General features: G+C 36.8%; 1 protein-coding gene across 3 annotated transcripts in view; it reads left to right on the top strand.

Annotated features, from left to right (window-relative positions):
- The window catches only part of LYST (lysosomal trafficking regulator), an 81078-nt gene extending 59371 nt beyond the window's left edge, over positions 1-21707 (top strand). For all 3 annotated transcript variants that reach the window (XM_082756761.1, XM_082756762.1, XM_082756763.1), the window contains 21 exons: positions 225-301; positions 1206-1394; positions 2140-2285; positions 2361-2457; positions 3073-3134; positions 3539-3594; positions 4650-4802; positions 5143-5387; positions 6118-6184; positions 7434-7590; positions 7988-8128; positions 8509-8726; positions 10091-10321; positions 11384-11573; positions 12426-12562; positions 13364-13462; positions 15994-16133; positions 16410-16507; positions 18148-18304; positions 18516-18587; positions 19600-21707. In XM_082756761.1, coding sequence (XP_082612887.1) covers positions 225-301; positions 1206-1394; positions 2140-2285; positions 2361-2457; positions 3073-3134; positions 3539-3594; positions 4650-4802; positions 5143-5387; positions 6118-6184; positions 7434-7590; positions 7988-8128; positions 8509-8726; positions 10091-10321; positions 11384-11573; positions 12426-12562; positions 13364-13462; positions 15994-16133; positions 16410-16507; positions 18148-18304; positions 18516-18587; positions 19600-19738 — 2871 coding nt within the window. In that variant the 3' untranslated portion in view covers positions 19739-21707. The remainder of the gene's footprint in view (positions 1-224; positions 302-1205; positions 1395-2139; positions 2286-2360; positions 2458-3072; positions 3135-3538; positions 3595-4649; positions 4803-5142; positions 5388-6117; positions 6185-7433; positions 7591-7987; positions 8129-8508; positions 8727-10090; positions 10322-11383; positions 11574-12425; positions 12563-13363; positions 13463-15993; positions 16134-16409; positions 16508-18147; positions 18305-18515; positions 18588-19599) is intronic.
- The last annotated feature ends 1569 nt before the right edge of the window (positions 21708-23276 follow it).

Below are 23276 nucleotides of genomic sequence, written 5' to 3'. Positions count from 1 at the left end.
TTGCCTGGAGAAAAATGAATTTTTGTGATTCTTGGCAAAAAAAAAAAATAAATTTAGATGTAGTTTTATGTTAAAATGACAGCTGAAATGAAGACTTGGTTTTAAATGGTGGGAAGGTATCAGGTCTGTGATTTTTCTACCAGTGTTTTTTCAAATGGGCATATACTTCACCATCTGCTTGCTTTTTTCTGAGTTTGGAGAAATAACATAGAACTTCTGTTCAGGATCAGAAGAAGTATGAGATAGAAGAAGGTGTGAACAAAGCTGCCTGGGAGAAAACAATGGCTAATAATCGACAAAAGTAAGTGCTTTCTTGAAGGGGCTGCAAGAGCTTCCTTAGAATGCTGTCTCCTTGGCACACCATTGCAGATACCTCTGTAATTGTTAAATGTGTGGGATATTTGAAATTAACATGGATAGGAGCTTTCAGCTATATTACTATTATATAAACAGTTTGATTGTGGGTATATACATTTGGGTAGGTTCCATAATCTTGAGAGTACGTACTTTTTTGGATATTTGGAATTTCACCTCCAGTTTTACAGCCGTTGTGTCTGTCCAATCAGCTTGCCTCTTGCTGTGATCTTTTAAACATAACTTCCTTGCAACTAACCCTCATCTTCAGTGAACACAATGTAACATTCAGCAAGTATCTGTGAATCATTTTTGTGAGCTCTGCAGGCTGGTGCTTGATGTAACACAAATTGAAATAGCTTGTAGTAGAGTAAGAGGTTCTTTCCATTAATTTACATTCCAGGCCATGCCATAAAGTCAGCTGAGATGCAAACAATGTGCTTTAACGAAGGCAACTACAGCCATCTGCTAAGGTCAACTTAGATAAGTCTGTCCAGATAAGCAACAAGGCTTCACTATGTTAAATAACTTTTAAGAAATATGAGCAGTAGTAAATTACTGTTCTTAAGAGTTTTATTGTAACGAAAGCACACAATATTAATGCACATAAATTGATCTTCTGATTGTTTTTTCTTGTCTTTGGTTGCAATCATCTTTTTGTTAAGGCTAAGAAGCAGAAGGTATTAATGTCTCATGAAAATATGAATATAGGTGGTGTTGCTCTAGCTGCTGTAACACGAACTACAGGTATCCAGTGCCAAACAGATTGCATTTTATATGGATTTCTTGCTGTCTTGCCTTCCCTTCTCAGTGTGATTTGACATTTTAAAACATGATTCTTTTTCCCTCAGTCTCTTTCAACGTCTGGATACAAAATCTAAAGACATTTCCAAAATAGCTGGAGACATCACACAAGCTGTCTCTCTGTCACAAGGAATGGAAAGGAAGAAAGTTATCCAGCACATCAGGGGGATGTATAAGGCAGAGCTCAGTGCCAGCAGACACTGGCAGGAACTTGTTCAGCAGCTTACACATGATCGGTAAGTTGTTCTCTCATCTGAGAGGGGGAGACGCTTACTGTCTGATGTGCACTTCATAATACTTAGAGATATAATGCTTGGTATGTAGATGACATTAGCAAAAGTAAATCATTGTAATTTATTCATCTCGTTAAAGGTCTGTAAAATACTCTTGATTTTTCTTCGTGTTTTTTTTTTTAGGGTGGGTAGCCAAGTAGTATTTCTGTCACTGAGACAGTTTTGTTTTCTTGTCAGTTACATTTTTGCTGTGTTCAATAGAATGAAGAATGTTATGAAGTTTTTAATATTTTACATTACACTGACAGAGAAACAAAATATTTTTCATGTCATTCCCTCTAGTATCCAGCTACAGTGTTTTCTAATATGCATAGAACAAGATGTTAAGCCTTGACAAGAAATTAAACAACAGTGCTTTTTACCACTGCTGAACTAAAGTTTCTAATAGCTGAGTTTTCAAAATAATATTGCATTGGACACATCATATTGTTATTTTAATCAGAATTAGTAACTAAGAGCAGTCTTACAGTAGTAGTTCATAATGAGCAAGTCAGTGGCATAGCACATGAACATAAACTACATGAAAATAGTCTTAATTTTGTTGCAGACAAACTGTCCAGTGCTACTACCATGGAACTTCTGTCTCTGCCATTTGAACAAAAACAGAATGCATAACAATATATACTGCCTCTACTGCTACGCTCCATATATATATATATATATATATGTATATATCTTGATTTTTCAGAGCACTCTGGTATGACCCAGTCTATTACCCAACTTCTTGGCAACTGGATCCAACAGAGGGCCCAAACAGAGAGAGGCGCCGCTTGCAGAGGTGCTATTTAACTATTCCAAATAAATACCTTCTTCCAGACAGACAGAAGCAGGAAGGTAATTATAACCTCTTACAAAAGTAGATTTGAATAATAATGAATACTAGTGTCTTATTAGTTGTTTTTTTAATAGGCATGATAAAACCTCCCTTATCTTACCTATTTGAAGACAAAACATATTCTTCTCACTCTTCAACTGTTAAGGACAAAGCTGCAAGTGAACATATAAGGTAATTCTTGATAAGATTTACCTCCTTTTTTCACTTTTTCCTACCCAAAATAAGTCCTCGCTTTATCTCACCTTACTGAATTCTCTTAATGTTTGTTGAGAGACTATTGTCAAATTGAAGGTGTTTTCTTGCTACGTGCACAAGGGATCAGAACTACCAATATGTAGGTTTTCTGACACTTAAAACACAGTCTCCATTATGTCAAAAATCACTGAAAGCATATAGTATCTTGTGTTATAAAGGGATAAGGATATTCTGTGGGACAGTCTGATGGGATTTCTTTACTTATTTGTTGCTTATATATCCAGGACAGGCAGTGCAACTAGATCTCATAGTTCTTTCTTGCTTTTATGATCGTTATACAACTCCATAGCTGTGTTAATTTACTACCCATTACAGGGTCTAATCCTACTTTAAATGAGAACAGAGAACATACAATGCAATAAATTAAATACAGATACAGTTGTGTGCAAGTCTAGAGAATTGAAGTTCCGTTTTCTTTACCTCCTTGGGATTTGAACCTTTTGGGTCGTAGTCCTTCAGTTGTAGCCTTTGAGGCTGTTAGTTTTAGGTACATGCCAAAAGTAAGCAATACTACACTTGGAATTCTTTCAGAGTTAATCGAAGATGCATCAGCGTAGCACCTTCTAGAGAGACTGCTGGTGAACTGTTGCTAGGTAAGTAGAACTGCCGGTTCTCATAAATACCCTTGTCTACAATTTCTGCTGTGCGTGGATACTTGGCTGAAATTTTAAAGAACATTTTTGTTCTTGAATATGTTATGAGGAATGTTACTGCTAAGAAACCAAACTGTTGATTGACGATTGACTTGTCATATATAATATATTGTATAGATTAGTTTTGGCATTTGCATAAGTGGTGTTTGGATTGTAGTTAGTTTTAAAGTTGCATGGTACTTGCCAAAAGTTGTGGAATAAGTTCTATGTCAGCCAAGTACTGTCTTGTCCAGGTACTGTTCTTAGTTTTCTTAACACCTAGACACTAAATGTTTGTATGAATTAAGGTGCAGTATACAAATGGTAATACCATGGTACCTTTTTGCAACTATTTCTTCCTGCAGGGAAATGTGGCATGTATTTTGTTGAGGACAATGCTTCAGACACAATTGAACATACCGTAAGTATCAGAGCACACTGTCCATACTTAACTTTTCCAAACTGTGACAGTAAATAGCTTTTGTCTAGTCACTGATTGTTTGTTCTGTCACCGAGATTGCTGTGTGCTAGAATTAGATGTCTATGGGCAAGACCAGTGAAACTGATTAGTTTGGGTTCAGTGTTCCTGTTGTGCCTGCCTGTGGTGTCAGTGATAGTAGCAGAAAACAGAGAAGAGGAAATCCAGCAACTTCTGGGGCTGGGGCGGGAATTGTGGATTGGGAGTCTTTTGCAACTTCTGTCCATTACTTTAAATGTACAGAACTTGCTCTAGGCCGCACCTGAAATAACTTAATGGAAGCTGGATCACTGTGATGTATAGAAACTACCAAATATATGAATTGTGCTGTATTCTTACAGCGTCTGTTACATGAATTTTTCATTACATAGGATGTTCTAATCTCAAACCCTCTCCCCCTTATCCTATATAAGAAAAAAATGTTTTATATAGGAAATTGAAGCTGACTTTCTTTCTGATACACAAAGGCTCTGATTACTTAATTCAAGTTTGTATATCCAACAGACATTTAAGAAAATTATTGAGCAAGGGGTTATGCTACTGAAAGTCCTACAGTATTTTCAGGGAGTTCCTCCTTACCTTCACTAAACACAACTCCTGTGCTTTGAGAAGCTACTAGCTGTTTTGCTGTTTTACTGCTTTGTCCTTTGTAGAACTGGCAGAATTGGGATTCATGGCAAAGTTTGACAAATGGCATGGCAAGCATGGCAAAACTTTGTCCAATATTTTAGTTTAGGTGCTAGTGAAAGTATGTTTGGTCCGGAGTGCTGGATAGGGTACTGAAGTGGCTGTGAGAAGTATATGTGATTGCCTTGAGGAGAGGGGGGGATAGGAAATGTCTATGAAAAAAGTCACAAAATATCTTAAAGCATCACAGCAAAATTATCCAAGTTTGCTTTGTGATATGCTGTATGGTTATAAACTGGTCTCACTGAAGAAAAGTTGCTTGTTTGGGAAACCTACTTTTTAGGTTAACTTTTCAATTGTATCTTCCTCAGAGTTTTCATGGAGAAACTGAACCAGCTTCATTTTCTTGGACCTATGAGGAAATTAAGGAAGTTCATAAGCGCTGGTGGCAGCTAAGAGACAATGCTGTGGAAATATTTCTAACAAATGGCAGGACTTTACTCTTGGCTTTTGATAATACAAAGGTAACATGGCACCAATACATAATAATATATCAAAGGATTTTGCGGTGTCTTCATAACATGTTCATGTATTATTTTTTAAGGAGATCTGTTGCATGACCTAATAATAAATTCTACTTAATATCTTTGGAAAAAACTCTGCTCAGCTAGGCTTCTAGACAGACAGACAAAATCACAGTGTAAAATATCTTTGTATTAAGATGTTAAAGAAATTTTAGTAATGCTAAACATTACTTGGTTACAACAGATTTCTGGGAATTTGTGAGAAACTTACTAAGCTTTATTTATTATTTTTTTTGAAGCTTTTAAACCATATGATTAAATGTATGGTATTTTCTTCTAGGTCCGTGATGATGTGTACCACAACATCTTAACTAACAATTTGCCTAATCTTTTGGAGTATGGAAACATTACTGCTTTGACCCACCTGTGGTGCACAGGACAGATTACTAACTTTGAGTACCTGACTCATTTAAACAAACATGCGGGACGCTCCTTCAATGATCTCATGCAATATCCAGTATTTCCCTTTATACTTTCTGACTACACCAATGAAACACTGGACCTAAATGATCCATCAGTATATAGGTAATATGAAATGTTTGGAACTGTTTATTTCCAAATACTCAAACTGACTATTCAGTGTAGCTATGTAACTTCATCGTATTAAATCATGCACATACATGAATGCAACTGTTCAAGGATAAGACTCATACACAATAACTTGAGCTTTTTACAACATGTGACTGTTTCACCTAGGATATTGAAGTAACATACCTAGTGGTGTGAGTATATATTCACAGAATGTTATAGATTGGACTTACCTACTGTTGTAAAGTGATAGTCTATTGATTTTAAATAAAAGTCGTATGTTTAAATTTGTGACTAAAGACTACCAGGCCAAATAGCAAAAAAGCAAAAGAAAATAATACCATTAAGAAAAATTGGCCAGTTACAAAATACTATTGCCTTAACTATAAATAGATCAACATGAAGTGTCCCACCATAATAAATTGCTGTTAAGCTGCTTTTGACATTAATGCGCGGAGTCTTCGCTTTTAAATAATGCTTCTGCTTTGATGGAAGCACTTTGAGTGCACTTGCCAGCCTGTTAGTGTGCTATGGGGTAGCCTATGAAGTTTGCCTTGATAGCACTAACTGGGAATGTCTGCTTTATTTTTTGAACTCTTAAAAAAAAAATGCTGTTTTGCTTGTCCTTTTTGTGATTATTTCCTTATTCTTAATGATGCATTATTAAGTGGTGTGAATCAAAGATCATTTATAAAATGACAAGATATGGGTGCTACTTCTGTTACAGAAATCTGGTCAAACCAATAGCTGTGCAGTCCAAAGAAAAAGAGGATCGTTATGTAGATACTTACAAGGTAACTAAGATACCTGCTTTTTGTCTTTCCTATGTACAAATATGGAGGCTTTTAAAAATATGTAATGATAAGGGGACACACAGTATTTTGTTTATGGAATTGTCATCTCCAGTGTATTATCTTTTCTCAGATTTTTTTGTTTGGAACCTGTGATTGTTCCTGTACCTGATGTCATAAATCAATTTATTCTTCCCATGTGGTACTGCTTCAGAGGTTAAATTAGTATGGTCTTACACATGAACATATATATTTAAAGATCTCTAAAGATCAGGAAGATAAATTATTGCTGTTTCACTAACGTGGTTTGTATTAAACTTGTGCCTAATGTTTTTGTTAGATAACTGAAAAGCTGTTTTCCCTCAAGTACTCTGCTATTTTAACTTGGACTGTTATGATTATTGGGCTCTTTAGGGAATTTTGCTCTTCTGCCTTTTTTAAGGGTGTAGGAAATAAACTGGTGGGGCTGGAAAGCATTTGTAACTGGACGTTAAAGCTTATTTCTGTTGAAATGGTCTAGGATATTATTTACATGGAAAAAAGCAGTATTTGCAATATTGAAAAGACTGTACAATTTCTCTGCAGTGTTATAAAAGGGAAAAAATGCATAAGTAATAAAAGACAGCAGGTAAGTTAAACTAACTCAAGACTTTGATCCCTAGTTGGATTGTAGAAGCGGTCACATGTCTCTGGACACTTAGTCTATTTGATTCTAAATCACTTGTAAATGTATTGTTCCTCTAAAAGTTTGTGTTTTTCCTAAACAATGTAGGCAAGATTTTACTTTTCTTATTAGAATGCAGGGAATAGGATTGTCCCTTATTTTTCTAGTGTTAGCACAGCATTTTCATGGCTTTTGTAAAGTGCCAAACTGCCTGATTTTTCTATAAGTTAAGAGTCCAGTTAAATACCTGCAAAATGGAGTTGAACTGTGAATAAAATTTAGAAGTTTTTTTTAGAAGACAGCGACTTATTTTGAATGGGCATTCAGAACAATTGCTGGAATACTATTTGAATGGTAGGTGGTAAAACTGAGTGAATATACAACTTCAGAAAAGTATACTGTAGTAGGTGTTGACGGTGGAAATTTTCTATAAAAAAGTGATGGTGTTGGGCATATCTTAAGTTTTCGAGGAGCTGAAGTGTTGAAATACTAAGTGATCTCAGCAGTTAGACTTGATGATAAAAGCAAGCTGTCTGTGTTGAAGTTGAAGTAGGAGATTTGTGATATTTTTCCCTACTACTTTTCTAGTATTTAGAAGAAGAGTACCGTAAAGGAGCACGGGAGGATGATCCAATGCCCCCTGTCCAGCCGTATCACTATGGATCTCATTATTCCAACAGTGGAACTGTGCTTCATTTCCTAGTGAGGCTGCCGCCTTTTACTAAGATGTTTTTAGCCTATCAAGGTAAGACTACTTTTTGCTTTCACTTGCCTTTCGCATCTGAATCTTGTCTCAGCAACCCAGGAAAGCTGTATTTAACTCTTGTTTAGCATAGCATCAATTCCAAATAGCTGAGATCACTAAAATTAAATGTACTGTGCTTACACAATAGACCTATTCTGGAATTATCAAGCTAGACAATAGAGCTGTATATTTAATTTGTTTACACCGTAGCTTGGCATTTTACTATAAACATACTATATTTGACTTCCAGTCCTTGTTTTACACATAGTAATCAAGATAGACAAATTCCAAATGTTCTCAGCTATCTACAAAGTGGTAAACTTCTTGAAGTTGTGGATGTGCAGGTGTTTTTATGTCCATCGTTGATGTTACAAGTTTGGTTTGGTTTTCCTTATAGATCAAAGTTTTGACATCCCAGACAGAACTTTTCATTCTACCAACACAACGTGGCGCCTCTCTTCATATGAATCGATGACTGATGTGAAGGAACTTATCCCGGAATTTTTCTACCTTCCAGACTTTCTAGTTAACAGAGAAGGTATACTATGAGGATACCAAAAATATATACCCAAAACAGCCAGAGGGTTGAGTTGGGGTTGAAACAGAGAACACTTTTATGTGATTGAATATGCTAAGTAGTAGATATGTGGGAGAAATCTGGCATTAATTTGTGTTAGGCTACAAAAGCTGTTGTGTAAGACATAAGGGAAATTTTTTAAACTCTTTCCAAGCTGCAAAGGACTGTTTTCTATTTATCTGATTCTCCATTTGAATGTGTGTGAAGGGATTTGTTAAGGATGCTGCTCCGCTGATTAGCAATAACTGTGCTTAATAGTTAGCCTTTATAAAAACCCTATAAAGATGCTTTTGAACTCACTGTAAACTAAAATGTTGGAACATTTACTCCCATGCTTCTAGGTTTTGATTTTGGAGTACGTCAAAATGGTGACAGAGTTAACCATGTTAATCTTCCCCCTTGGGCTCGTAATGACCCTCGTCTGTTCATCTTGATCCATCGTCAGGCTCTGGAGTCTGATCAAGTTTCCCAGACAATCTGTCACTGGATTGACTTGGTGTTTGGTTATAAACAAAAAGGCAAAGCCTCTGTTCAGGCCATTAATGTCTTTCATCCTGCAGTAAGTATTAATTATCAAGCTTCATGTTTGTTCATTGTACTTAGTAACTTAATGGGGGAAAAGTTCAGTCTAATTTGCTTGGAGAACGTCCAGCATGGAGCAAGTTCCCTTGCTCACAAAATGTTAAAGAATAAGAGAAGGTTTTAAGGAGAACTGAGAAGATCCCAGGGACTAGCGTGTGAATTTCTTTTTTGCCTAGAGATAGGTATAAGGAATGATCAGGTATGGGGTTTACAATTTACACTTTCTCAATAGTTAGTTGTTTGCAGTGGTATACAGGCTTGGTGTTGGTAGCTGTTTGTAAGGTATAATTCCTTCTTATGGAAAGGAAGCCTTCAATTTAGGCAGACTCTGCTGCAGGTTTTGATAAGTTTAAAATAATTCATATTCTCCTGTGCTCAGTATTTGTATTCTTCCCTTTATTTATATATATATAAATCTTGTTTTGCTTAATAAGCATTTATCTTCCAGTAAGCTTAATTTCAGAAGAGTCAAATAAGTCTTCATTAATGTAAAATCTTCCAGAGTGCCATTACTGACTTACTATAACACTGGCATCTCAGATTGAAATACATTTTTTAAGCTTCAATCATTACTATCACAAGGCTTGGTCAGCCCAGCAGTCCTGGTTTCAAGTGGGTGTGCACTTTCTATGTGCTCCATAGTTGTTGGAGGAGCTAATAGCAGTCATGTTTGGTAGTGGTGGCTTTTACTTTCTAAGTAGCCATCCAAATACTTTGCTTCCCTTTCCTTTCTCATGCGTAAGTACTGATTTAGTTATCTGCAACTTAAAACATGATATTTGTGTAAATGCATTAACTTTTTTCAAGTGAGCAGTGAAGGCATTTGTCAGTGCGACTGATAAAAAGGATGTGGTACACAGTTAGAGACACGGTTAATTATGAAGAAAGAAAAGTAGAGAAGAATTCCCATTTCTCTGGAATATAGAGATTCTTCCTCCCATTTCAAACCAGAGCTTTGATAAATTAATTATAAAGACGTAAACAAAGCTTTCTTTTTATCATCAGCAACCCTTCAGCTTTCACACAGATTAGTAAAAGTCTGCTAAGAAAACCTTTGACTGAAATTAATTGTGGAATACATGTAGGAAAAGCTCAGGTAATAAGTCTGAAGGTGGTAGTTATCTGCAGTAAAGAGGTGAAATGGTTTCTGTTCTCAGGGGCACCTTATTCAGGAGAGCCTTATCCTTATTAATCCTTATTCAGGATTGTGGGATGGATTCCAGTCCAGCTGAAGAACTGATGGGTCCAACTTTTAAATTTGCACGTGTGTGTTTAGAAATCTTTCCCAAAGAAATATTGGACAAGCTCTTTCTCACCCCTCCCCTCTTTTCTCCTCTCTAGACCTATTTTGGGATGGATGTTTCTGCTGTTGAGGATCCTGTTCAGAGAAGAGCTCTTGAAACAATGATAAAAACCTATGGGCAAACGCCTCGTCAGCTGTTCCACACAGCACATGTTAGCAGACCTGGATCCAGGCTCATCATGGAGGGAGAGCTTCCTGCTGCCATGGGATTACTAGTGCAGTTTGCTTTCAGAGAGACCAGAGAGCACACCAAAGAAATAATATATCCAGTATGTCACTTTATTTGCAAAATGGTTCAATTAACATTCATATACTGTAATTGTTGTACCCTTATATTTAAAGATGAGTAATGGAGAATAGATACTTGTTCACCTTCATAATAAGATACTGGAATTGCATCCATTTCATCCTCCAAACCCTTCCCTCATCCCTTCCTACTACTGCTGGCAAGGCTTGAACTTCATAGAGGTGCTACTCAGCATACCATTCATCCTCACCAGAGAGGGGCTAGACCGGTGTATATGAGTTTTGTCTCTCTGTGTAGTATAGCAAAATAAATGTGGTTCTTGCTTTCTTCCTTCTATACCTCCTTTATCCCAGCATCCAGCTATCTCAAGTAGTAACTGTCACTGAACGCTTAAGTTCCAGAGGTACCTCTGCTTCTTCTAACAACTGTCAATGGAAGAATACTTTATCCGAAGTATCTATAATTTGCCTACTCTAAGGTTTTACGAGGCCTTATATTTTAATTTATCAATGCTTTTTTATCATATCCTTAATAACATTTTTTTGTTCTTTATTTTCTATGATTTTTTTGTTTAATTTAGACTTGCACGTGCATTTGCACTTAAATGTGGCAATCCTCTTGTTCTGTTGATCAAGGATACCTGATGGCCTTTGGTACCAAAAAGATCAGTAGCCCACCAGATTGTTCTCATTACTAAACACTTCAGTGGCTTTTCCTTAAATTGCAAGTTATTACCCATGTTTGCACTGTAAAGATAATCCAGAAAATGAATGAAAGGGTATATCACAAATCCATGAAAATAAATATCACAAGTCCGTGAAAATACTTTGACATAAAACAGTGAACATTAAGATAGACCTGAATTTAAGTTGGTTATAGAAAATTGGTACTAGTTTTATGCCTTCAACAACAACATTCTGGGATCTATATGCAAACCTAGAGTAGGTAAATGCTTGCTGTGCTTCTTTGTCCTCTACTTTTCATTGCCTGTAGGGCAGACATATGGTGGTTTATGGAAATGTGATACAAATGATTCTTCTCCCTTCCAAATCTTCCTAATTAAATATTTTTGTGCTTGTTTTAGAGTCCATTGCCGTGGATAAAAGGCTTGAAGTGGGGAGAATATGTTGGTTCCCCAAGTGCTCCAGATCCTGTTGTCTGTTTTAGCCAGCCTCATGGAGAAAGGTTTGGCTCTCTGCAGGCTCTACCAACTAAAGCTATATGCGGTCTGTCCCGCAAGTTTTGCCTTTTGATGATATATAGCAAGGAGCAAGGTATGGATTTGTGATTATTCTCTACATGCAAAACAGAATCATAATATCTGTAACTCTAATGCTACTATTCCGCACTAAATTTCCCGCATTTAGTCTTTTGTTAAAGATCGATTTACATCAATTTATTACATCCAAGAACAGCTTCCACATGTCTGATATCTTTCCTGGCAGGTGGATTTTACTTGTAATTTTCAAAAAAAAAAAAAAAAAAAGGCATCCAGTAATTATTTTTCATTAAGGCGACTGAAGCATGAAGCTTTAACTTTAGAACTTATCAGCAGATTCAGTCCAAAATGAACTGAAAAACAGGAAAAAGAACATGTGGCAATGGAAGGGATAATTAAAAATAGGTTTTAGAGGTAATGAATAAGGAAAGTTAGCAGTAAAAAGCAGAGGTGAAGGATCTGCTTGGAGGGATTCTAATTGATAATGTGTAAACAGGTTCTCATGATTTTTTTCCTTTGTAATGTGCTAGTGAAAAGATTTATAAATTATCTGTTGAAGGCTTCAGGTGAAAAAATAAATAATACTCTCTTTAAAGAAGTAGTAGGTTGTAATTGTTTCTCTGTCTGGGAAGTGCTGTCAACATCGTTTTTTGTCTGTTCCTACTAGATGGAATGATGCTTCAAAAGCTTTGTTCAGCTTAGGTGTTCAACATAGGTGTTTTTGGAGAATGCTGAATGTTTACATAGTCCTTGAAAAAAAACAAAACACTATATTCATTCATAGGCTGTCTTCATTTGTAATGTACTAACAGAAAGCATCTTAGACTTTATTTTTTGTTATTGACTAACAAAGTGATAAACCCTTTGGTTGCATATATGACACAGAATTTTATATGCCTTCCTTCAGGTGTGAGAAGTATGCATAGCACTGATATTCAGTGGTCAGCTATCCTGAGCTGGGGATATGCTGATAACATTTTACGACTGAAAAGCAAGCAGAGTGAACCTCCAGTAAATTTTATCCAGAGTTCACAGTTCCATCAGGTAAAAATCAGTCTGTCTTCACCTGAATATTGCTAGTTTAACTATCCAGTGGCTTTATGTGGCCGTATTTACCCTTGCTTTAATTTTTTGCAATGCCTATAGTAAGCAAGAATTCTTACTTTGGGGGGATGAGCATCCAAGCACAACTTTATACAGTTGTCCAATGTTTTCATTCTAGTCTGTTAGATTCTCTTTCATTGGCATGTGTCCCTCATTGCTCCAGTGTCATTGTTCCTGGATGTGTTCATGTATTAGACAAAGATCCATTCTGAATGCATTTGATTTTTGTAGCTTTTCTCTCCTGTGGATTATTAGTGTGAATTTATTAAAGCTAAATTTTGGACCAAGAAAAAAATTGAAAACAAGGAAAAATAATAGATGCCTCTCATTGGAAGGAGAATTCCACTATAGTTTGATTCCTCTGGAAAAAAAAAAAAAAAAAAAAGATTGCCTAAAAGATAGTTGAAGAACTCTGTATAACTTCTGTTTCACTTCAATTGTGTTTGAGACTGTACTGAAAATACTCTGGTTGATGTGGTTGTAGATCTAGAAATCTATGGAAATTCACTGTGCCCTTTGGCTGTGAACTCAGGCAATGCAGCATTTTCCACTTTGTTTCTGGAGTAATAGTAAATATGACCTAAAGCAGATACATCTTTAACTCCTGGATTTCTTCTTCAGCTTAAGTATTTATATGGCTTTTCTTAAGATAACCTATAGAAATCATGTTGACCAAATGCTATGGCATAGTGACAATTGCAGTTCCTGTTCTAATTTTTTCTGGCTTTTTTTCTTTCCAAGGTAACAAGTTGTGCTTGGGTCCCAGACAGCTGTCAGCTTTTCACAGGTAGTAAATCCGGTGTCATCACAGCGTACATGAACAGATTCACAAGCAATACGGTACGTTCTGTTGGGTAGAACTGATATTTAGGGATTTAGCTATTTGTTCTTACAGCCCTTTATAACAGGGAAAGTGAGAGAAGGGGAATGTTGTATTTGGGACCCTTACTAAAAAGATCAAGTGTTTGGTTAGTATTTATTTTTGAAGGCTCCTCTTTTGACATCGTAAATTTTTTTTTCTGCGTATTTACTTGTGTAGTTTATGTTCTTGTTTTCATGTGTTGCTAGCCTCTAGTTGGCCCTCACCATCTGGATGCATAACTGATTTACACAGAGCTCTCAGTTCAGGCTAGGGCTTGGAATTGAAGTGCTCTGGCACAAGAAAGCTCTCTAAATTTGGGGTATTTTTTCCTGTGAAGGAGTCAGCCTTTCAAAACCTTAAATGAAACTAGAATGTGCATTACCCCAAAGTAAACAACATTTTAAATGCAGGAGGTGTTTACACCAGAGAGAGTCACCACAACGTATATACTAACTGCTATGCCTCATCACTTTGGCATATTCCAAGGGGGAAAGCAGTGTGGAGGGAAGTAATACAAGTTACATTCCTCAACATGTTAGTGGAAGGTGCTGAGATCCTTGTAGAAATCTCCCAGATACTATGTGGTGATAAGCATGGTATGAATATATAAACAGAACTTAGAATTCATCTTTTGATTCAGACTGAGTTTTGAGCTTGTCTGATTTTCTCCAGCAGTAATTTCTACACGTTTTCATAGTTTTAACAAAGTTTGTAACATTCTTGACAGACGTTTTTAGGTATGCCTGTGTGATTATCCATAGCAACAACCCGACTGATCTATCAAATTTAGCTTGATACAGGTATTGGCAAACACGTTTGTATTATTGTACTATAGCTGCTCTTGAATTAGTACAATAGGCTGGGCTAGGGGGAGGCTTGGTATGATCTGCTGTGCCTGCCCAGTCTGCTGCCACTTTCAACAGTGGCAAACAGCAGATGGTTAGACTGGGAAGACCATGAACATACTGCAATTACTGCCTTGGCTTTCTTTCAATTTCTGGTGATCTGCAACTCAAGTTTCCTAAGCTCAGCAGCTTTGATTTTAAAAGTTTAAGTAGAACTTGAAGCCTACAAGCTTAAATCAGTTGGATCTTAAGTCAAGCACCTTAACTGCTCGCCACAATAGAGAGCTTCTAAATAACTTATATTGAGACTTGTATTCCAGTTCTAAGGAAAAAAAAAGGTACTAAAATTCAGTCTGTCTGCCATCTGACATGCGGAAAAGGAACTCCAGTAATAGGCTTATGATCAAGTTCTCTGCATTTTCTAGAAACAAGTGATTTTTTTTTTTTGTTTAGCTGCACAGATGTTGTTTGAGGTTTTGTTGAATTCCTCAGCATTGTCAGTTTTACATGCCTTAGGCAGATTGACCTTGATGCCAACTTTGTAGCTCCTGTTGTGGAGTCAGTTACCCAAGTCAGGGCTGCAGGGAATGCAAATGTGCTTCCTAGCATCTGTTCTGTATGAATCTTGTCAGCTGTTCAGTGATAAAGTGAACAGTCTGTTATAACACAGAGCTTGAAACATGAATATTTTGCCCTGATTCATGCATAGGCATCATGTGGGTATCACGTCATTGTCATTGCTGTTGTCAGTATAGGAATCTGAAGAGCCATGTTGTCAGAATCCAAAACATAGCTTCATGTTATCAGATGCTTTTTTCCTAGTCTTTAAGATGGTTTAAAAAAAAATACTTTATTATAAAAATGCCTTAAACCGTATTGACTCTTGCAGTATTACAGCTTAAATTGTCCCATTTCAGTGCAGAAAAACAAATAATTAAGTGTATTTTTCTTTTGTCTGTCACTACTTTCAAGTTTTTTGTCTGTTTTTGTATGAGGGTACAGGATAAGTATAGCAGGCCTACAACGTGCTCTGTTGTAAAAAGCAACGTTTCTCTGCTGTGTTTCCTTGCACAAAGATTATGCTAATCTCTGTACAGCAGGCTTTCTTAGTATTCTGATTAAGCAGCTCCTTCAGCTAACACCATTTTCAAGACGTCTGAATTGTTTCATGTTACATAATTTGAGTAAGTTGTCTTATTTGGTGTTCAACTTGCTGCTTTTATTTTTTGTTCAGCAGTAATAACTGCTGAGCTAGGTTTTCTGTCTATATTTCAAAGTACTGCTTCTCAATACTCAAATACTAAGGCTGTCATTTCTCTACCATGGGAAAACAGCAGTCTTGCACAAAGCAGACCAGCTGATTTCAAGGTGTTTAGTTGACAGCAGAAGAGTTTCTCTTGAAGTTATTGGACTACGTCAAAATGTTTGCTTAGAGCAGAGCACTGGAAGAAAAAGTTGAATGTTATGGATGCATATGGCATATCATATCATAAAAACATCGGGGTAATAAAGCATTAATACTATCACTAAAGTGATAATGTTAAAAGTAATGGGAATCATCTTTGGAAATCCAGGAATGAAACTTGCCCCTACATTTATCTTTTTTAGAAAATAGACATTAAAATCTTAGTCTTATGATTTCATTTTGTCTTGCTATTTTTCAGCCTTCAGAAATAGAAATGGAGTCACAAGTCCATCTGTATGGCCACACAGCAGAGATAACGAGCTTGTTTGTGTGCAAGCCATACAGTATAATGATAAGCGTCAGCAAAGATGGAACCTGTATTATATGGGATTTGAACAGGTACGAGTACATATGTAACTTGCAACTGAAGTACTTGTTTTCCAACTTTTTGGTATCTTTACACTTTAATGTTAATTGAGTTTATTTCATTAATATCTCATGTGAAGGCCAACTTGCTTTTTTTTCATGTGAAATATGCAGGAATTCTAGAATGAAAACGAAAAATATCATTACACAGTGTTTGTTGAAATGAATGTCTTAAATGCAGAAAAGGTTCTTCAAAAATGATATAATCTGAACTTCAGGTTTTTTTGTTCTCTCTTTTTGTTTTTTTAGGCTGTGCTATGTCCAGAGTCTGTCTGGACACAAGAGTCCTGTGACGGCAGTTTCAGCTAGCGAGACAACTGGTGATATAGCAACAGTTTGTGATTCAGGTATATCTGGCAGTCAAGGCTTCTAACTTACAGACCAGATAAATCATGAGACTTGTTTTTATATTGGTTGAGTATGTATTAATCATCTGAAGATGCTTTTTAGAGTGCTTTTCTGGTTTTTACATATTAGCATATGAATTTCTCCAGAAATGATTAATCAGGTGTTAGAGTGAAATGGAGAGTTGTGGAAGCAAACAGCTTGGTCTCTTGATACAGGCTTGAACAGATTTCTGGGAGACCTACATTCTGTGAGGTTGGTGGTTTTCATTTTTACAGGGATTTGTTGCCAGAGGTACAGATCTTAGGGGGGAGTACACTGTATTGCTGAGTAACAAAATTATTGTTCATCACTCACTTTAAATGATTTCATATTGCTAGAAGCAACCAGATTGGCTTTGCGTTAAACCAGTGTATAATAAAGAGGAATAACAGATATATTAAAGGTGGAGTAGATATTTGTATTAGGGCTCCTACAGAAGGAAGTAATTCTGTCCCTGCCTCACTGCCTAATCTTATTTTAGAGCATTTTTTTATATTGTATTTCCCATATAGTGCTGTTCCTGGATTAGGACATTAAGATCTTTTTGAATATAATTCAGGGTGCTCAATGACTCAGACTGCCTGTGTGCTACAACACAAGCAGGGCCAAGTCAGAGACCTCACGCTATTTTGATGTCTATAAGAATACCTGTGTTACTTTATCTGTTAACTTGACGTGGGGGTTGGGTAACAGGTTCAATCGAAATGACAATTTTCTTCTGTCGATCCAAGAAGTACAGAAAATGAAGGAAGAGATCTTAACTTTGTTTATCCATATTGTTGGAAGATGGTTGTTGACTGAATTCTTATTTTGCTTGAACCAATTTCCTTTCTTATGTTTGAGTAAGATATGTCTTACGTAATGACATATCTTTTAGCCAGCTTTCATTACTGTAGGTCTCCATAGACTGAATTAAAACTAATGCCATTCCAAATATTAAGGGGAAAAAAGGCAAGATAGCACAGTTTATAGTATTAAAAAATGAGGGGAAATTATTCTGGGGGTTTCAGAAACATTGTGTTTAGGTTTCAGACTGACACAGATTTACAATTCATCCATTTCTGTAGCTCTTAAGCCAGCTTCTGCTGGAAAATACTGTATTCTTTAATTGGTAAGGGACATGCGTTTCAATCCCTTTCAAGACAAAGCAGTAGATGGGTTATCATTACTTTCATAAATTCAAATAATGCAAGATAACCAGGTAAGCTACTTCCACTTAGTATTTCAAGTACGTTGCTTAAATGTAAGTCAGGGTATGAGAAAGCAGTTTAAAGAAGATAGGATTTCCCTTTCAATATGTGAACATTGGTCATACAAAAATACTATATGAATTCATTTTTAAAGTACAGCATTCCGTAGATATGAAGTCATGTCTTCTGAATCATTTTGCAGTGGCTTGGCAGTTTGCATCACAAAAAGCAGAAAAGCAGGAAAGAGGTAATTGTTCACTGCAGCGCATGTCACTCCAAGTCATTCAAACCTGATTTTTCAAAAGATTCTTCAGAAAGTTGAATTCTGTAACACCTAAATATTCTGTTGCATAGACCTCGCTCTGGTACAGATTTCTCTCTTAATGCTGATGTGTTGTGTTCTCTTACAGTTGGAGGGGGTAGTGATTTGAGACTTTGGACAGTTAATGGTGATCTTGTGGGACACGTACACTGCAGGGAAAGTATTTGCTCTGTTGCTTTCTCTAACCAGCCTGAAGGAGTATCTGTCAATGTGATTGCAGGGGGGCTTGAAAATGGAGTTGTGAGGTAAGCATTTGAAGCTTTTTGTAGTTAGTAAAATGCTTTATAACTTAAGTTCATGGTTTGATAGCATGTAGCCAAACAATCGGTATGATATTTAAAGAAGGTGGGCAAGCTGTTGTCCAGTTTATAATATTAGGTAGTTGCTAAATTCATTTTGTTTATCACTGAAATAATTACAGGTATAAATGTGAAGGAAAATTGATTTTTCTTTCAGACTGTGGAGTACATGGGACTTGAAGCCAGTACGGGAAATAACGTTTTCCAAGTCAGCCAAACCCATTGTAAGGTAAAAAGATTTTACGTATACAGTAAATGGATTTTTTTCTTTCAAAACAAAACCAAGAAAAATAGCCTGTAGTATTGAAAATGGATTTGACATAAAGACAAGAGGTAAACACCCATGTTTAAAAAGAGCCATGCAATCCTACTAATTATTCATGAAAGCAAAATGAGCACAAGTGTACTGTGTTTGTAATGACAGTAATAACTAGGTTCTGCTGCTAGCAGATAGAAATTAGCAGGATTCCCTTGAGAGCTGAACAATACTACCCTTCTTATTAAGTTTAATATTTTTCCACAGAATCTGTTCAAAAATCAGGAGATAATATCTTAAGGTCAGCAAACTCAAATAGAAGAGTATTGTCTTCCCTCAGAAATAAATGAAAGGACTGCATTTTCCCCTGACCATTTTCTGATACTGGAGGAAAACAGAGAAAGGAGTAAAGGAGACTCAGAAGCGTGGCAGCTGCCATTTTAGAGTGCTTATGTAATTTTGCCTACTAGAGTCCCCTGGAGGGTTTATATAAGCAGAATTATTCTCATGCCAACATGCTTTCAGAACGCAGTCAAAGGATGGAATCTTTATCCCTAGAGGTACAGTACCCTGCACAGAGGTCTTGTAGGGTTCTGCCAGAACTTGATCAAGTTCATGTTAGTGTGGTACAAATCACTCTGAAGAATTTTGTTGTGACCATTACTGTGATTTAGTTTTTGCTTTTGTCAGCCAGTAAGTTCAGAGGGTATTGTTCTGTGCTGAAAAGCCTTTCTTTCAGAGATAGAAGGGGCAGCCTACTTCCTCTGATGCTGCAAATAAACGAGTACTAAATTGCATGGCACATTGAAGTGCTGGACGAAGCTGCAGTTCAGCCTGTTTGGTTACAAAGCTGAGCAGCCAGCTGTTCGCAAAGGTTGCTGTGTTAAGGCATGCACTGGGTCTCCTGTAGCTGAGAACTAATTTTTGTCTTCTAGCATTTTAAATAGCCAAACGTGATATAAAAATAGGTTTTCTTGTTTTCCAGCCTTACATTTTCCTGCGATGGACATCACTTGTTCACGGCTAACAGTGATGGAAACGTTATAGCTTGGTGTCGCAAAGACCAGCAGCGCCTGAAGTTACCCATGTTCTATTCATTCCTTAGCAGCTATGCAGCGGGGTGATGACTTTTTGCTGCTAACTCGTGTCTCTGATGCACTTTAAATCCAAAATAGATTAAAGAATCTTATTTTACTGGATTTTGAAATAGTTTGAATGTCTCTGGAATGTATCTAGATCTTAAAGAACAGTCTGAGGCGGTTGTAAAATTCTGTGCATGCGCAAACTTTAAGTCTGTCAAGGTCACCAGGAGGCTCTGGTTGTATACTCCAATACCAGCAGTGGTGTACAAATGCTCTAATCTACAAGTCAAAATGCTGCAATATAAAATGTAATATTTTTTTAAATCACTTCTTGGAAACAAGTATTTCAAAAATTGAATCAGTAATGTTTATTTCCCTCCGATGCTGTAAAATATCGGCAGTGTGAAGTTCTGTAAATACTTAAAAAAAAAAAAAAAAAAAAAAAAAAAAAAAAAAAATGTCAGCGTATGTATATCTGATTAGTGAAGGGTGGTATAGTTAGCTCTGGGATAAGTGACCGAAAACTCAAAAATCCAAGATGATTCAAAATTGCTTTTTTGAGAAGCAAAGAATTTAGTAGGTGCTTTTTGCACCATCTTATGGTATTGTAATGTTGGAAAAATTTGATTTATCTTTCTTTGTAACTTTTGCTGTCTCTTCTGTTCAGATGGCATAATAGTCTTTACAACAGACAAAAAATATTTGTCCTAATGATGGGCAGACACCTCATAGCATCATGAAGCAATAGTTACATTGTGTTTTGTTTTTTTTTTTTTCCATGTGGGGTTAACTCCCTAAATTTGTAACACCAAGCTATGTGATTTTGTGGCAGACTGCATATACACTATACACACACAGCTTATTTTCCAGAGCTCTAAAAAAGGCATTAGAGAAGGCACAGATGTGTTCCTATTCTTGGTGTCATTGAACCCATACATTGTAAAATGTTTGAATCCAAATATTTAAATGAATGTCCATAGGCATCAGGTAGTTCAAAACAGTTTATACAGATACACTGTGCAAATGCGCTATTTATTCCTAGGTGCTATTTTTGAGAGGAAAAAAAGCCTCAGTTGTTAAAAGCTTAACAAATTTGAATTTTTAGGCCAGATCAAAACCTAACGGTTCAGTTGATGGATTTTTGAGACTTTAAACCTGACTGACACCATGAATGATGCCTGCTAGTCATGTGAATGGGAAAACATGAGGATGCTACACAAATCTAATGTAGTTCCATTTTTCTTCCAAATAGCTTTGCTTTTCTCATTGACACACTCCCCTATTGCCATACAAACTGCTGTCTTATGTTAAAGGTTCACCTGCCTTCCAAATGCTGTATATGAAATTGTCACACTATGGAAAGCATGCACGCAATAAATCTATACACTTCTTTCTAAAATTCCAAATGGTCTTTACAGAAATTCTTGTGACTTCCTGATTTGAACTTTCCAAACCAGAAAGTCTTGAAGTCTTGTTGGTCCATGACAACAAAGACTGATGTTTAGTTCGATTAAGCAAGTGGCTGTATGAACTGAGTTGTAAACTGCATATATTGTCGTGGCATTGTCTGGGATGGCTTCAGTCATGTTTTTTACTGTCTAAATGTTAATGTAAGGTCCAAATGCAGACTGAAAAGCTTCTTGGCTCATGTTGAAGTGATGTGCTTTATTTAAGAGACAAAATACAAATGTCGTGGTTTGGGGGTGCTCTTGTGCTCCTTGATTTGGGGTGTTGCTCACAAAGGCTTATTTTTCTAAAGTAGAATTCGACTTGTTACAAATCAATATGCAAAATTGCTGGCCTTGTAAAGAGTGCAATATTATATATTTTTATGTAAAAAACAAAGATTTTTTGGAAGCAAGGAATATTTATTCAGCTTAACATTCTGGAACTATTAAAATAACATTGCAATAGTATATGTGCATGATGTACTGAAACTTCTGTAAATGTCACATTCCACACTGTCTTTGTATACACTGTCACATTGTTGGGTAATAAACAGATCTTTGTATCAAACTGAGATGGGTAGAACCATGTTTTTGGCTTAGTTTCACCTCTCTTTCAGGCATCTATCGCTCGCTTTGCTCCAATTTCATTTCTGCTCATTTTCAGGTCTTTCATCTTTCAAAATACTTGAAGCGGGGAAGTTCTGTTTGTGGACTACATGATGTGACTGCTAAACCGAAGGAGGGGGGCTATGAGAGTGGAAGTGGGAAACCTAAGGTACATTACTTTGTACAGGTGTGTACATGTCCCTCCTTCTCCGGGGATGTAACGATAAAATTTGAAGCCCCTAAACAGACACTTTTTCTGTCTTCCTAACCATCCACTTCTCTTTGAAAACGTAGTTGAGCTGCGGAAAGGTGGAAAAGCAGCTCCTCTCTGTACTCATGGAGCAAATGAAGATCACTAAGGGGAGGAAAAGAGGTGCTTGTGGGAAGTGAGGAGTGGGATTTCTGGTAGGGTTCTGGCAGAGGGTGCAAAGATACTGCTGTTGGAAGCCAAGGTCTGGGACAGATTCATGTGGTGAGGCCTATCTGATAGCACACAGGATCTGATTTCTGTGGTGAATCTGGGGATCTCTCTGAAGATGTATAGTGAGACGGGGAAAGCCAGGCAGTAGCCAGATGTTCACTTGTAGCGGGGAGAGGAGAGCAAGTCTCCAGACCATTACTGGAAAAGGGAACTCGGACCTTGGGTTCAGCCAATATCTATCCAGTGCTTAGACCAAACCCATTATAATGAATCGAAGGAATGAAAGAAGATCAGTAGAAAACTAAGTGAACTGAAAACTGAATCAAATGGGATAAAATGTTTTGGCAAGGGTGTGGAATTCTGTGAGGAGATAAAATGTAAGAAGTTTAAACTTAGAGTCTGAAATACCTACATTAAAGATCTTTGCATTTAAACCCTACTCTTGAAGACAGCTGAATTAAAGAAAAATAAATAATCTTTTCCTGCATACTGAGCAAGTGTCTCCTCAGGATTTCTTGAGTTAGTATTTGATCTATGCATTTTGTGGGAGGGGCAAAAAGCCTCTAGAGAGCAGGGAAGGGAGGGGGGAGGAGAGTACACCCAGGTATTGTAACTAACAAATTTTGCAAATTCAGTTTACCTTCAAATATGGGTAGTCCACAACAGTACAGACAAAAGCGTAACTCCAGAGTTAATTAAGGTGAAGCTCTGTAGAATGTAAAACTGGAAGTGTTAGCCTTTTTTGGTGTGTGGAAGGAGTCCAAATAGGACTGACTTTCTCCATGCTTTTTGCTTAAAGCTGTATTGGATTTTTTCCTCACATATGGAAAAAAGTCACAAGACATATGCTGCTACTCTACCATGATAATATAAGACAAATAATGTCTTAAAGCTGCTGCTCACCTTGAGAATATTACTCTGCATTAGTTGAGCTTGCAGAGGTACTGACAGCATTTTCTTTGACACGATATTCAGTTAAAACTGCTGACAAATGACCTCTGTGCTAGTAAGATGCAGAGCTGCTTGCTGCTCTGGGTGAGGTCAGAAAGCCACTGGTTTGTCATCTGGGTTTCTGTAACAGGCTGTGCTGTGTTTCACAATTCAG

The sequence above is a fragment of the Aythya marila genome, assembly GCF_965140915.1.
Source record: "Aythya marila genome assembly, chromosome: 3".
NCBI lineage: Eukaryota > Metazoa > Chordata > Aves > Anseriformes > Anatidae > Aythya > Aythya marila.
Note: the sequence above shows the minus strand (reverse complement) of the source record. Positions and strands in the feature narration are given on the sequence as shown.